We start from the raw sequence: 15,709 nt of genomic DNA on the forward strand, positions 1-15,709 counted from the left end.
AAAAAATACTTAAAAAAAAAAAAGACTTCATACGGACTTCCTGGACAGACTTTTATTTTGACATATGAAGTGGTCGCCACCGGAAATGCAGCGACGACAGGTTGGAGATGTTGAGTTACGGTGAGGACGCGTTTTCGAGCATGACGACATGCACACAGCCGTTCAGCCTGTTTGGTACAGACTGCAGAAGGTTCTAGTGTTTGGCGCCGTAGTCTGCGGCTTCACATGTACCAGGTGAAAGCGGACTGCTAACATGTAAACTGAAGTGAAGTGGAAAACTAGCAGAACAGGTACCAGAGTTGTGAGGTTCATTAAATAACATAACATCGCTTGGATGCGAGTATCTCGCTGGCTCTGCTTTACCTCACATGGGGTCATGAGCAGAGGTGTGGATTTTCACATTTTACATAGCTGTTAATAACACACCTAATCCCAGGCATCCCTGTTGATCCAGGAAAAGACTGTCTCATTTTTTTGTCCTCTGTCTCTGTTTAAGGTGAAATGGCCATGTACCTTTCACGCCTGACTGTTCGCCTTGCCGGTGGGAATAGTCACAGACGTAGTTTCTGCTTCCATCCTGGTTCTTCCTATAAGGCAGTGGTGTTTGACATGTATGGGGTGTTGATCCCACCTCCCATGCCTGCAGCTACAGGTGAACCAACATTAGGATCAGAGGAAGAAACACAAGCAATAACAGAATTTTAAATGTCATTTACTGACTTGTTCCTTTTCTTGTGCATGAAACACAAATTCAGGATAGCTGGTGCAAACATTTTACTGTCATCCATCACTTTGTGTGGAGAATTTCAAGTCGGGACAGTGTCTTGTGTCCGAAGAAATTCTATAATTCCTATAATCCTGTAAATCCTATAATCATTACAATCTGAATCAGATGAATTAAGATTGAAATTATTATATGATTTACAGGATTATAGACAGGATTATCTTCCATATGTGCTGTTTTTGATTTCAGAGTGGGAAGGACGGAATGGTGTTCCACCTGGAACAATCGCTCGTGCCATACGGATGGGAGGTGAAGGAGGCGTGTGGAGGAGGTTCATGAGAGGCGAGCTTGGAGCAGAGGAGTTTGTGGAGACATTCAGCCATGAGTGCACTGCAGTAGTAAGTCACACATTTCCACACACACACACACACACACACACCACACACACACACACACACACACACACACACATATATATATATATATATATTTAAAAAAATACATATGAGTCAATTTATGGTGATTACAAGTAATATTTGTCTTGTCTTGGTCTCCAGGCTGGCTTTCCAATCAAGGTGGATTTCAGCTCATTTCTCCAGGCCCTGACCTGTGGTCCTTTCACTCGTCTCCACCCTGTCATGGAGGAAGCCATCCAGTGCATCCGTGCTCAGGGCATGAAAGCAGCTCTTCTCACAAACAACTTCCTGTTGCCAGGTGGAGCCTCTTTCCTGCCTGTGAACCGCTCACACTTTCATGTGGTGGGTAAATGGGTACTTTTTCCTTTTAGTTGTACTTTTACTTTAATTTACACAGTTTTAGGTTGTGTCATCAAAATGTGCCGAACATCAGGTAGAGAATCATCTGTTAATGTTGTTTAAAAAATAAATAAATAAAGATTAATCGTTACTACAATTTAGTCCTGACTTAGATATCATGTACATCTTTTTGCACACTGTGAATCTCCAAAGCTTCACAATCTAATTCCTCTGTCCATCCAGATGACAATAAAGTGAACTTTTAGTTTGACTTTAGAAATTTAGTAGACTAAATCACTGTAACTTTGGTGCATTTACAGCATTTATCAGACGCCCTTATCCAGAGCGACTTACAATCAGTAGTTACAGGGACAGTCCCCCCCCCTGGAGCAACTTAGGGTTAAGTGTCTTGCCCAGGGACACAATGGTACTAAGCGGGATTTGAACCTGGGTTCATAGGCGAGTGTGTTACCCACTAGGCCACTACCACCCATGGTGGTGCTAGCTGGTCTACCTGTGAATGTCGTCTGGCCTCTTCAACTAATATAGAATGCAGCAGCACGACAGGTTTTCAACCTTCCCAAATTATCCCACACCACCCCTCTGCTACGTTCCCTCCACTGGCTCCCAGTAGCTGCACGCATCAGGTTCAAAATTCTGATGCTGGCCTACAAAGCTAAACATGGAGTAGCCCCATCCTACCTCACAGCCCTTATACTCCGAGCCTCCAGTACTGCTCGCCTGATCTCTCCACCGCTCATCTAGACTTTTCTCTGTCTTGGCCCAGAGTATGAGTATATGAGTATTCCACATGTTTTCATTCATAGTTTTGATGCCTTCAGTGAGAATCTATCAATGTAAATGGTCATTAAAATAAAAAAACACTTTGAATGAGAAGGTGTGTCCAAACTTTTGGCCTGTACTGTACATTTATACACTAAATCTGTGTATATTATATGGTTGTTTCTGCTGGCTGTACAGTATGAATTATCACTTTCATCAGATTGTGGAGTCATGTCGGGAGGGTCTCTGTAAGCCTGACCCCCAGATATTCCGCCTGTGTGCTGACAGACTGGGTGTGGCTCCTCATGAGGCTGTGTTCCTGGATGACCTAGATGTCAATATTGATGCTGCTGTCCGATTGGGGATGTGCGGTATTAAGGTGAGTGCCTCTTTTGACCAGTTCACAGTAACAATCTACTTTAATGTAATAATAAAATGGCCAATGTTTTTTAGTTCCCTTTCAAACTTTTTCTGGTTTTGTATCACAGGTAGGAGATCCTGCTGTGTCAGTGAAGAAGCTGGAGCAGATTCTTCAGTTTCCATTGTCTGTTGGAGAAACTCACTCCATCAGAAGGAATCAGCAGGTGGAAACGCTCACCCAGTACCTTAGGAAAGCTGGCCACCTATCTGACACTGGTTTGGGGCTGTCATCTCACGGATCTTTATGTGTTGTTACAAGCCAGGGACTATAACAGCTGATGTCATTCTTTCTCTGTCTTTTTTTAAGATGATTTGACTTTGTGCCAGTTCAGCCATTGCCACTCACACCCTTCTTACATTCTGAAAAGTCAGGGAAGTCGTCTAATTCTCAGAACTACACCTCATGTACAGGCCGCACTGATGGAACAGAGGTTGTCTTTCATTATTATGTCAGATTGATCTGGACTGCATGTCTTTATTGGGAAATTTGATTTGATTGAAATTGCTTGGTGCATGTTTGGATGCAAAACAAAATCTTTTAGAGCAACACATGTGGAACAGCCTGTGCAGGACAAATCTAATCTCACAGCATCAAGAAGAATATGTTTCTACTTAAAATTGCCTAGTCATCTACCTTATTTAAGCTCTGTTTTCTGTTTGTACTAACTATTTCTAATCAGCAGGTTAGTTGTTAAATTCTGTGTAAATGTTCTGTGTAGTAGTGTTATTATTTTCTGTTCAATATAAGTAATTGTAATTTGTTTAGCATCATGAAGGCTCTTAAAGAAGCCAGGGTCCCTGTACCAGACATCATTGCAGTTTGTGAGGATGACTGGTAAGCATGATGGATATATGCTTTCATTCACCAATGCGTGGTTAGTAGAGAATTTCAAATTTCCACAAATGCACTAAACCATAGTTTTTTTTATTTATTATTATTTAAGTTTACTGGGGAAGCCATTTATTGTGGAGCAGCTCTGTGAAGGCCGCATTTTTCAGGATCCATTTCTGCCCAGCGTAAGCCAAGAGGAAAAAACTTTAATGTACAGGTCAATCCTCCAAACCCTCAGCTGTATTCACCAACTGGAACCCAATACCATTGCATTCAGCGATCATGCTGTGCAAGGTAAAGCAAAGATTTAGAAATCCTCACACAGTAAATGCTATAGCATGCATTGTAGGCCTGTTCAATTTAATTAAAGATAAAAATGGCATAAGGTAACACATTGCATGGTTAATTCCTGCATGATAATGGAATGGGAGTTTTCAAGAGTACAACAGAATGCAGAATTGTTTTCATTCCAGCCTGACCTTATTTAGTCTTTCTGACAGATGCAGAAGAAGCAAGGCAGAGAAACTCTACATCGCTAACCATTTTCCATAGTCAGGCTGACCATCTCAGATTTGGTGTTTTATGGCAGAATGTGAAAAGAAAGTCATATTTGCATAGCTTCACTTAGTTAAAATACAATGCTGGTGTTTTTACTCATATTTAGTAGCGAAACCAAGTGAATCAACCATGATGGCTGATACATTGTCAGACATGTCTGATCTCTTGAGCCAGCACTAAAAAATAGTGACTAAATGTAAACAGATTGCTCCCCAGTAAACGGGAGCAATCTTTCCATGTCTAGCCTCTGAGCCTACCATTGACCAAACACTTTTTGTATTTTTCATCAAAAGTCAATATCACTTTGAGGTTATATGTACTTAATAAATACGGTAAGCAGTAGAATGCTCTGTCAAGAATGGCTGCTGATGTTTTCCTCAGGACCTCTCCCACTGAAGGAGGATTTAATGCGGTCGATACAGCAGTACAAAGCAAGTAAGACTCTGGCTATTCCAGCCATGGAGAGGCTGGTTGAGTGGCTTCCTCTACACCTTCCAAAAGAACACAAGACCACAGTGGTGCATGGAGATTTCAGGTTTGGCACACACCTACACAGTCACTATTATTTTTACAGATTATGAACCAAGTGACATGAAGAGTTATACTACTTTTTACTTATGGTATGTGAGGTGGTGGATCTCAGGATCAAAAAATCCTTTCAAAATAAAGTAAATGTTTTTTAATCATTCATGACTATATTATTATAGTGTTTGAGAAACAATATTGACACCTAGAGGAGGGTTAGAAAAAGATGTACATATAGTAAGTATCTTTTCTTTAAAAACATTTTACATTTATAATATCTCACTTAATTATTTTCTTCTTATCTTTAGAATTAGCAACATTGTTTTTGACTCAACACAGCCAAAAGTAGCAGCAGTTCTAGGCTGGAAACAATGCATTCTGGGAGATCCGTTCCTAGATGTGGCATCCCTCTGCATTGAATATTACCTGTCCTCTAACTCACATGACCTGTCAGGTGAGCATTTCAAGGCTTGGTCCTCTTAGTTCGCTTAGTTAGAATTAGCTGAAAGGGAACCAGACGGGTTGTAAATAATTTGAGGAAAACCTTTGAATGCATTCTGTCCACAAAGTAAACATCATGGCTGCTTGAATAGTTCCATGCACTCTCTCTCTTTTGCAGGAAAAGGACAGCCATATATGTGCCAGAAGGTCATTCCTGATGTGAGACAGATTTTTGATGAGCATGGCCGTGTCCTGGGACTTCATGCAGTCCCACACTGGCAGTTCTACATGACTTTGTCTTGTTTCCGTCAGGCTGTCAGCACTCTTACAGGTACACACTCATTCCCTGTCTATACAAATAGTTTCAGTGGCTACTGAAGGGAGTGTTCTCATATGTACAGGTCAATATATGGACAATGAAAAGAAACTAAAATCTATCCCAGACTCATTTAACTAGTCTGGCTAAATATTATATCTCGGACCAACTGACAACAGATCTGAAACATCACAGCAAAAAGGGTTCTAGAAATGTAATATACCTCTATTTCTTGTGTCTAGCTCATTGTTGGCTTACAAAAGAACTGGTATATGCGTGTTTGTGTCGCCCTCTACAGGTGAAAATGAACTCAGTAAGTTGGGGAACATGAAGGATCTCACTGTGCAATTGGCAGATCTGGCGTGGGACTTTGCTACTAAAGAGGGTTTCCGCCTCTTCAAGAACATGTCCAGGCCAAGTCCCAGTGCATTCCCTCTTTAATAATGCACTATCCTGGAATATGCAGCATTTATTCACAGCTGTTTCTAGAGTTGTCAGTTGACATTTGTCAAATGCCTGATGTCCATATTGTATCTTTACAACTAAGTATATACAAGAAGCGCATATATATATATATATATATTTCATTAAACCTGTAAAATATTAGTCTCTTGAAATGCCTTCTCTGCTACATATTCTATGTCCAATTTCAAAGTACTAATGTTTATGTGACAGTATTTGGGGTAAATGTACATTATTTGAGTTGTGAGGCACATATCAAGTAAAAAATCCACAGCATTGACACAGTAACTGCAGATTTTCCATTAACCTGGGACCTTCTTGGAATATGTTTTCATGGCCTCGCCTCACATCAAGCACAATAGCGAGCATTACAGGTTACTGGAGCAGTGGAAACATGTTCGGATGTTTTTGATGAATGTCAGGAGATAATTACTTGCCTGACTGCATTGAGCCAGCTGAATAGTTTGAATAATAAATGATAATTCTACCACGAGTGCAGTATATACTGAACAAAAGGATCAAAATGTTTCAACAACATTTATTTCTTATATAGCCCAAAATCACATACAGTATGTCTCAAAGGGCTTTGACAGGCCCTACAGTTGACACCCCCCACACTTGACCCTTCTGCACACAAGGAAAAACTCCACACAAAAAAAAACCTAGGAGAGAGAAAAAAGAAAGGAAGAAACCTTGAGAAGGAGTGATGCAGAGAGGGACCCCCTTCCAGGGTAGTGAGCCTGCCAGTGGTGTCAGTGCAGGGTTAGTGGTTGTCCGATAAGAGAAAAGGCCTACAGTTGTAGAGGTGGAGAGGTCCAAAAAATAGTCTAGTGTCATGGTGTATATTATGTGTCCATCATGATGCTACTGGTCCAAATCCCTGAAGCTTTAGTTACGGTGGTGGTGGCTGTGGTGACCCTCTGGTTCATTTCATGCTAAATCCTCGTTTAGCATTTGCCGGGAACCAGAATTTATCTGCTGGTCTCTTCACTGGAGTCTGCCAGTAGTCTGTGTGCTTTATTCAGTGTCTCGGAGAGAACAAACAGAAGCAACGGCAGATGGTGGCGTCGTACGACCGATACTGAAATATGTGAAATACTTTACTATATGAAGACGAATCACCATTGATGTCCACAAACTGATACAGATCGGTCAGATATGATCTGAACCATACAATCCCGAAAACATTCTCTATCCTGTCAAGGAGAATAGCGTGAAAAGTGTCCAACGCTGCACTCAGGTCAAGCAGGACAAGCAGCGAGATGCGTCCCTGATCAGAGGCCAACAGCAGGTCATTAACCTCTTTAACCAGCGCTGTCTCAGTGCTATGATGAGGTCTAAATCCAGATTGATATACTTCATGGATATTGTTGCTGTCTAAGTACACGCTCAGCTGCTAGACTACGACTTTTTCTAAATTGGTTGGATAGGTAGATAGGTTGGATAGATATTGTCTATAATTCGAAAGCTGACTGCGTTCATGATCAGGTTTTTTAATCAGGGGTCTGATGACTGCTACCTTGAACGAACTTGGTCCGTGGCCGATGCTTACTGAATTTTAAGGAAACTTGTAGGAAGCGCAAGTACATTGATTTGATGACGAGATTAGTTTAATTAATTAATGCTCTTTAATAAGGTTGAAGCGTTCTAATCGGTGGTCTGCTATTTGAAGATTATTTTCCATAGAAATATCGACAAAGCTGTTTGTTATGCTTTTAATCTTATCTCTATTTGTAACATTTTTAGTATTAAAGAAAGTGGTAGTATCTGTTTCTGTCTTGTTCCTGGTTAGCTTGGCTATAGTGTTAAACAGAAATCTGGGATTATTTTTGTTCTTGTCTATTAACGAGGAGAGATACATCAATCAAGCCGCGCTAAGAGCCTTCCAAGTTAAGGAGACTCTCCTTCCACGCTATTCGGAATACGTTCACTTTACACCATTTCCGTTCTTACGTTTTGTTGAGTTTAGGTAATTCAGGAAGTCCTTCGAAGTAACACCAGCTCATGCCAAACACACCAAACAGTGCAGCACTGGAAGTGAAAACGGCAGGAGACACAGTGCACAAAAACACCCTTGTATAGGATTTTTAAATACAGTGACATAGTATTCAGAATGCCTTAAATTTTCCACTCTTTGTTATATTGCAGCCATTTGCTAAAATCATTTAGATTCATTTGTCCTCATTAGTGCACCCCATATTGACAGAAAAACACAGAGTTGTTGACATTTTGCAGATTTAAAGCTGAAATATCACATGGTCCTGAGTATTCAGACCCTTTTCTCAGTTTTTAGAAGCTCTCTTTTGATCTAATACAGCCATGTCAATACAGTCTTTTTGGGGATCCTCTCCCATTCCTCCCTGCAGATCCTCTCCAGTTCTGGCAGGTTGGATGGTAAAAAGCCATGTTGGTAGCCATTATTAGGTCTTTCCAGAGATGCTCAACTGGGTTTAAGTCAGGGCTCTGGCTGGCCCATTCAAGAACAGTCATGGAGTTGTTGTGAAGCCACTCCATTATTTTAGCTGTGTGCTTAGGGTCATTGTCTTGTTGGCCTTCAGCCCAGTCTGAGGTCCTGAGCACTCTGGAGAAGGTTTTCATCCAGGATATCCCTGTACTTGGCCGCATTCATCTTTTCCTTGATTGCAACAAGTCATCCAGTCCCTGCAGCTGCAAAACACCCCATAGCATGGTGCCACCACACTTCACTGTTGGGACTGTACTGGATAGATGACGAACAGAGCCTGGCTTTCTCAACAGATACCGCTTAGAATTAAGGCCCAAAAGTTCTATCTTGGTCTCATCAAACCAGAGAATCTTATTTCTCACCATTCTGCAGTCCTTTTTCACACTCTATGCAGGCTTATATGTGTCTTATATGTGAGGAGAGGCTTCCGATGGCCATTCTGCCATAAAGCCCTGACTGATGGAGGGCTGCAGTGATATTGAATTTTTTCAACTTTCTCCTATCTCCCGAAAGCATCTCTGGAGCTCAGTCACAGTGATCCTTTGGGTCTTCTCCCTCAATAGCTCAGTTTGGCTGGACTGCATGCTCTGGGTTCTGGTCATCCCAAATGTCTTCCATTTAAAAAAAGGATTAGGGAGGCCACGGTGCTCTTAAGTGCAGCAGAAATATTTTTGTGACCTTGGCCACATCTGTGCTTTGCTACAATTCTGTCTTTTCAGGCAGTTCCTTTGACCTCACGATTCTCTTTTGCTCTGACCTGCATTGTGAGCTGTAAGGTTTTATATAGACAGGGGTGTGGCTTTCCTAATCAAGTCCAATCAGTATAATCAAAAACAGCTGGACTCAAATGAAGGCGAAGAACCATCTCAAGGATGATCAGAAGAAATGGACAGCACCCGAGTTAAATATATGAGTGTCACAGCAAAGGGTCTAAATATGTAGGACCATGTGATATTTCAGTTTTTCTTTGTTAATAAATCTCTCAATATGGGGTGCTGTGTGTACATTAATGAAAGAAAAGTATTTGGCAGCCACCGATTGTGAAAGTTGTCACACTTAAAAAGATGAGAAGGTCTGTAATTTTCATCATAGGTGCACATTAACTGTGAGACAGAATGTAAAAAAATTCCAGGATATCACACATAAACAAAAATGACGCAAATGCTGTTTTGAATTCTATAACCTCTTTAAATGCCCAAGCGTTTCTTATACAGGAAGACATGGAATTCTGCTTTTTGGTCAGGAAAAGTCAGGGAATTTTAAGTCTGCCATAGAGTGGGAACCCTGCAAATATTAAAAAAATTTATTTTGCACCTTTGTTATGTTTTGTTTGTAATGTTATTCTTGCACTCTTCCACATTTGCATATTATCACACACATGCACATTGTCAGTACGTAAAAGTTCCCAGCAGTTTAAACTTAAAAATAGACACACCAGTAGAGTAGACATAGTACGCACATTGTAAAAAAGGCAGACATAATACACACCACATAACCATGGAGGAACTTAAGAGGCATTACTTGTGAGGTATGCCGAAGTTTCAACATGCCGAAGACAAAGGAAATCAGTCTGGAGCTCAGAAAGAAGACCATAGAGGCTCAGGCTAAGGTGGAAGGCTACACTGCAAACTCAAAGCGATTCACAGTGTCTAGAACTGCTGTAAAAAGAGACACATTCTGTAAGAAACAGACCTGGGCCATCATTCCAGAAGAACCCCTTTACTCAAAGAGCGGCACATCAGAGCTTGACTGAGGTTTGCTCATGAAAATTTGAAAGGTAAAGATGTTGCTTATGTTTGGAGAAGAAAGGGAGAAACCTTCAACCCTAGGAACACTGTTCCGACAGTCTAAGCTTAGGTCATCGCTGGATTCTCCAACAAGACAGTAAACCCAAGCATACAGTTGAGGCTAAAGTTATTAGTACCCTAATGAAATTAGACAACACCCTTGATTCCTGCATTGAAATTACCATTAACAATTTTTTAAAATAAAATATAAACAACAATGTACACTAAGTTTAATTAGGATATTTTATTGATAAACAGAGTTGAAACAAGAAAAGGCAAAAATGAGAAATTCAAATGTATTAGCCCCCTGGCCATTAATAATCAATAGTGTGAGCCACAACAGACACCAATCTTAGAGTAGTTCTTTAGAATTTTGGCACAGGTCTCCTGAGAGATTTTGTCCAATTATTTCATTCCAAATTGTTCTAGCTGGCCCAAATTGCATGGTTTCAGAGCATGGACATTCACTTTGAGCACCAGCTTTTGTGTCAGCGTTGGCTCCAGTGCAGCAGAGGGCAGGCCTTGGCCACACAGACACTATCACATTGTTCCTTGTGGACTCTCCCCAGGACCTGGTGTTCCTTGCCTACCTGTGGATTGTCAAGCAACTATCAGCCCATTCTGGACTGGAGGAGGGGAACTCTAGTGGGGGCCAACACTGTCCCTGTGCAGCGACACAGGAAGTGTCCACCTAATCAGCAGAACCACAATAGGCACTGGTGGGCGCCTGAACAGTGATGGTGACTACTAAACCAGACTTAACTCTTGTCCCTTCTGTGTATCATGAAAGTCTTTGACAGAGAGGTGATGCCTTTGCATCGACTGTTTGACCTGGCAATTGAATCACACATCCTACCTGTTCTTATTGGGGGTAGCAAAACATGCAATATGTCAGATTGTGAATTATATGCTAGATTCAGTGGTTACCCTCAGGGAGCCAAAAACGTATTCTCAGTACAATAGTAAATGGTCTCTCATACTGACAGGCCCAAATAAGGTATTTTGTACCTTTTTTGAGGGCAAACCAGTTCCACCCTGGCCAGGATTTGAACCTGGATTAATCACCGAGAAGGTGAGTGCGTTACCAAAATACACCACCAGGGTTTTGGTTTGCCAATTCATACTGGTTCACAGAACAACCAGTAGTTTGACTAAATTTAGTTGCTAATTACATGATTTCAAATAATCAAAAAATAATTTGTGTTAGAAAAAATATTTGAAAGGTGTTTTGAGTGTGGGAAACCAGAGTACCCGGAGAAAAACCCACATGAACACGGGAAGTGCATGCACATACCTCTCAGTTGTATGGCCCGGCTGAGTCCTGGTGGCCTTCATGCCTGCCCTTGGTAAGCTGGTCACAACAATGATGTTCCAGGCTGGGGTCATCTGTTTGCACGGCTTGGCTGTGGTGTAGGGGAGAGGTGTCCTGGCTGTCAAGGGCAGCTTGGCCAGGGTATGGACCTGTGACAGCGCTGGATAAAACTGTCATTTTCTTTAAAATCTCTGCTGATTCTGAAATATTCACATTAATTATGATGCATGTTGGGACGTAAAGGTATGAAATTTCTCTCTCTTATGTGTATACAATTAGGATAGGGAAATAAGTGTGTTTCTCCTTCAGTCACAATTAGGAGCTCTGCAATTTTTTCCACTGCAGCACAGAACCTCCTCACAGATGGCTTTTGAATACTAAGAATGTTATGTCCCTGCGTGTTTTGAGTCTGTTTATGGTTATTTGTACAGTTGAAGATATTCTAAGGCTTACCTAGTAGGTGGGTCTTCATTCTGGGTTCATTGGGCACGTCTATGGAAATGCAGAGCAAGTGCAGAACAGGATCTTCGCAGGCGTTTGAAGAAGGCAGGCATCGCAGACGCTGCAGAAGACGTTTTGCAGAAGACGTTTTGCAGGTCGGGAGCACTCTGTATAAACAGAAGCTGCTGGATGATCTGGAGATGGATCTTGGTTCTTCTTGTTCCTCCAGACCAAATGGCTCCATTGAGGCTGCTCCCACCCCAGATCATCCTCCTCATGTAGCTGTGCAGAAGACAGCTGGGTGGAGACTGAGAAGACCATCTGTTCCTTCAGCTTCTTCCTGTTCTGCAGCAGCTCCACCATGAGACTCCATGTTAATCCGTCCTGAGTTATGAAGGCATGCTGCACACAAGAACACTCACAACAGAGGAGTGTCAGACGTGTGTGGGGGATTCATGAAAAATTTGAAATCATATAAATCCCATGTAGTGAAGATCACAGCTGCTGGAGGGCTGGATTTGATTTGGACCTCATGGATTTTCACTAAAGAAACAAATGTCCCCAAATGTCTGTGTGTGTTACATACCAACAGCAGAGTCTCTGAATCCGGCCTTTCCACTGGGCTCGGTCAGGGAGAGCTTGACAAAATATTGGTAATCGTCAGACCTGAAGAAAGAAATAGTCAGTGTTTGTTTGCAATGAGGCTCATCAGTTCTCATGAAGGACAGAGGACAGACTCACCATTTCCCCGTCTCCTTCAGCTCCAGAGGCTGGAAGCTGCTGTCAGACAGACATGCTGGGAAACTGAAAACACACACACAGAGAAACACATATATATTACTACACAGTCATCCTCTACATACCTGTGTGTGTGTGTAAAAGGGTTTTCATTTACTTCATAGAACCCAAATAAAAAAGTGGGTGCTCCTGTTCTCCCAGCTCCATAGCGGTGATGCCCAGAGACCAGATGTCACACAAATGGTCATAACCACCATTGTCTTCTGCAGCATAGACTTCTGGAGCAATCCTGCACACACAAACACACAAGGTAAATCTAAAGATATTCCTGTTAGTCTACTGCATGACTTCCAATATGAAGAAATGATCAAATGTCCACACGGTACACCTGATACGGAGAGTCTTCCTACACATTTGCAGGGCAGACACCCTTATCCAGAGCAACTTACAACGTGCTCTCAAGTTACCATTGATGAAGAGATCAATTCTCGTTCACTATGACCCCCAACTATGAATACAATCTTTTTATGAGCTGTCATTTGAAAATACTCAGTGACTGAGCTGTTCTGACCTCGAGGGGAAGTTCAGGGGAAGTACACACACAAACACAAAATGATCTTACCAATGTGTCGTCCCAACCACTTCTCTCGGTGGAGTTGGAGTCAGCTGCAACAAGAGAAAAGACACATTTATGATGATGCATAGATGACACACATAAGTCTGAGCAAACGGCGTTCTGAAGAGTTCCTCACTGATTTTCACATCGCCCTCATCTGTCAGCAGAATATTTCCAGCTTTGATGTCCCTGTGGATGATGCTGGACCTGTGGAGATAATGCAGTGCCTGCAGACAGAAACACCTTGTTAGAACAAAGTCCTTATAAAATGAGTTGTTTGTGTATGTGAGTGTACATGTCTGAGAGTGCAGGTGGTTACCTGGAGGGTCTCTCTGCACACAAAAGCAATCTAATGCTCAGACAGGGGTCCAGTCTCTGTTAAAAACAAACATAATGAACACACCATCTTCACACAGCTTAACAAAGTTGAACAAAGACCCAGTTCGGTACCATCATAAATATCCTGAAGTGAACCTCCTGCACAGAACTCCATTGCCATGTACAGGTCACTGTTAATGGTCCTTCTTACCTTAGGATGCTGGTGTGAACTGCCACAATGTTCTTGTGTTCACACTCTTTTAAAATATCCACTTCCTGCTGAACGAGGGTGAAGTCATCCTGCAACTCGATATTCTGCACCTTCAAAGCCTTAACACTCATAATCTCTGACTATGAGATTATAAATGCATAAATGCATGTAATTGAAAAACAATACTATGTGTCTGCTGTCTATGTCCATCAAAAGTGAACAAAATTTGCATGTGTCTGTAAATCTCTACCATAAACCTGCACTTTCGTGCATGTTACTGTATGATCATTCTGATGTTTTTTTTTTGTCTTGAGTGGATATTTTTCCTCCTTCCTGAAACTCCCTTTCCCTTATAAAGAGTTTATCTCTTTATAGTATAAATGTATAAAATAATTTAATTAAACAGAACGATACTATTAGAAGAACAGTGAGTATAAAATCACCAACAGCAACATAAATTGATTCTCGTTTTACAGTTTGGAGGCGAGCGTAATAATCACGGGCCAATCAGAGCCTAGCACCTGATCACGTGGTGCATGCCCTGCATCACTTTCCCGCCATTGGTCGATATTCCCGAGCATTTTTGGATGAAAATAATGCCGGGAACATGTTCTCTACTCACCTGATTATTTTCTGCCAACGTGGGTAAATCCGGATGGGTCTGATTGTAGTCTGGTGCGTCGATGAGGTGCGTCATCCAGTCGCTGTAGATAAAAATCTTTCTGAAGTGATGAAGGTTTTTCGATGCTGAAATGCTGTAGATAAAAAATCTTCCAGAAGCGATGAAGGTTTGTTGATGCTGAAATGCTCAGTGTTCCGCAGAAGCTCACACGAACAGCACGTCTCCCCAGCAAGGAATCGACATATGATTGTTTATTTCTGTTTACGCCTGAACTATATGAACCAGCAGCCAATCACAGCACAGGTTTCTGAGCAATTCTTTCCCTGAGAGTTTTTCAAATTAATATACTTTTAATTCTAAAGTCTTGAACCTCGCCCATCTCTGTAGCTGACTAACATGCTGCTTAAGTGAAGGCAATGACATAATACTATAATTCAGTTTATGTTGATAGTAGCAGTAGCATATTTCTGCCAAATGTAACATCATTAAAATAAAGGCTTGGTTCTACATTTCTAAACTGTGCTATTTTATATAGCTGTAATTATTTTGCTACCCTTTGTCCGACATCACTCATTCACTTCTAGGTGAAAATATCTATCAGACTCCTGAACATTCTCACACACACACACACACACACACACACACACACACACACTAGCTGTTCTATGTTTACATGTAACATTATTGCACTGTTCCATATTACATGGTAAATACAGGGTTCCCACGGGCCTGGAATTTTCTAGAATTTCAGTAAAGGCATTTCCAGACAGGGAAAGTCAGGGAATTTGCAACCGTGCAGCATTCTAAAATACAAACATATGTCCTTACACTTGCTATCTTACCAAACATGCCAGGCAAGTGTACATCTCAAGATATTTGGCTTTAAAAAGAAGAATTTCAGGACTGGCTCATCAAAAAAGTGCTCAAATAAAACATGCATGCAGAGTTTAAAATAAGCCATAGTTAACAACAAGTTAATAAATGAAAGTTTATGGTAACATATGGTATGTTGTGTTTATTTGGGAATACTAAGCTAATGATTGCAAAATGGGATTTGTAGTCAGGACCATAATTAACCACATAATACAACTACAACACGAACCACAGTTAAAAAGTGCAAACACTCCACTTACACATCCCATATTGCAATTATTATCTTAGCACTCCCAAATAAACACAACACACCATATGTTACCATAAACTTTCATTTATTAACTTTGTGTTGAAGTGAAGTGATTGTCACGTGATACACAGCAGCACAGTTAACTATGCTAGCAAACAGTGAGGTATCTACTGATTCAGCTCCATTACTCATCCTGCTTTTCCTCATGGAAAGGTTCCTCATGGAAAGCGCTCCCTGGGAAAACAGTGCCTTTTTAGGCCA

The 15,709-nt window shown here is 41.3% G+C and overlaps 1 protein-coding gene and 1 pseudogene across 3 annotated transcripts; one reads left to right on the plus strand and one right to left on the minus strand.

The window, feature by feature from the left end:
• Positions 1–61: 61 nt before the first annotated feature.
• LOC114802459 (acyl-CoA dehydrogenase family member 10-like) lies at positions 62–14,980 on the plus strand. 3 transcript variants are annotated; one of them, XM_029001398.1, is made up of 14 exons: positions 62–120; positions 497–652; positions 974–1,122; positions 1,282–1,482; positions 2,483–2,641; positions 2,751–2,898; positions 2,990–3,113; positions 3,449–3,517; positions 3,627–3,808; positions 4,454–4,607; positions 4,906–5,051; positions 5,217–5,369; positions 5,653–5,917; positions 14,945–14,980. In XM_029001398.1, the coding sequence occupies exons 1-13, from the start codon at positions 108–110 to the stop codon at positions 5,793–5,795; spliced, it is 1,797 nt and encodes a 598-aa protein (XP_028857231.1). In that variant the 5' UTR covers positions 62–107; the 3' UTR covers positions 5,796–5,917; positions 14,945–14,980. The 3 variants fall into 3 exon arrangements, with proteins under 3 accessions (XP_028857231.1, XP_028857223.1, XP_028857240.1); XM_029001390.1 differs by having other exon boundaries at positions 69–386; XM_029001407.1 differs by having other exon boundaries at positions 70–290.
• On the minus strand, positions 12,604–14,400 carry LOC114799498 (mitogen-activated protein kinase kinase kinase kinase 5-like; annotated as a pseudogene).
• Positions 14,981–15,709: the final 729 nt, after the last annotated feature.

The sequence above is a fragment of the Denticeps clupeoides genome, chromosome 1 (genome assembly GCF_900700375.1).
Source record: "Denticeps clupeoides chromosome 1, fDenClu1.1, whole genome shotgun sequence".
Lineage (NCBI taxonomy): Eukaryota > Metazoa > Chordata > Actinopteri > Clupeiformes > Denticipitidae > Denticeps > Denticeps clupeoides.

Bases quoted from the DNA above. Each gene is read 5' to 3' on its own strand.
- LOC114802459 (XM_029001390.1), top strand. From the start codon at position 335: ATGCGAGTATCTCGCTGGCTCTGCTTTACCTCACATGGGGTCATGAGC. The intron at 2,642-2,750 runs GTGAGTGCCTCT...TTTGTATCACAG, and splicing joins TGGGGATGTGCGGTATTAAG to GTAGGAGATCCTGCTGTGTC. The intron at 5,052-5,216 runs GTGAGCATTTCA...TCTCTTTTGCAG, and splicing joins TAACTCACATGACCTGTCAG to GAAAAGGACAGCCATATATG.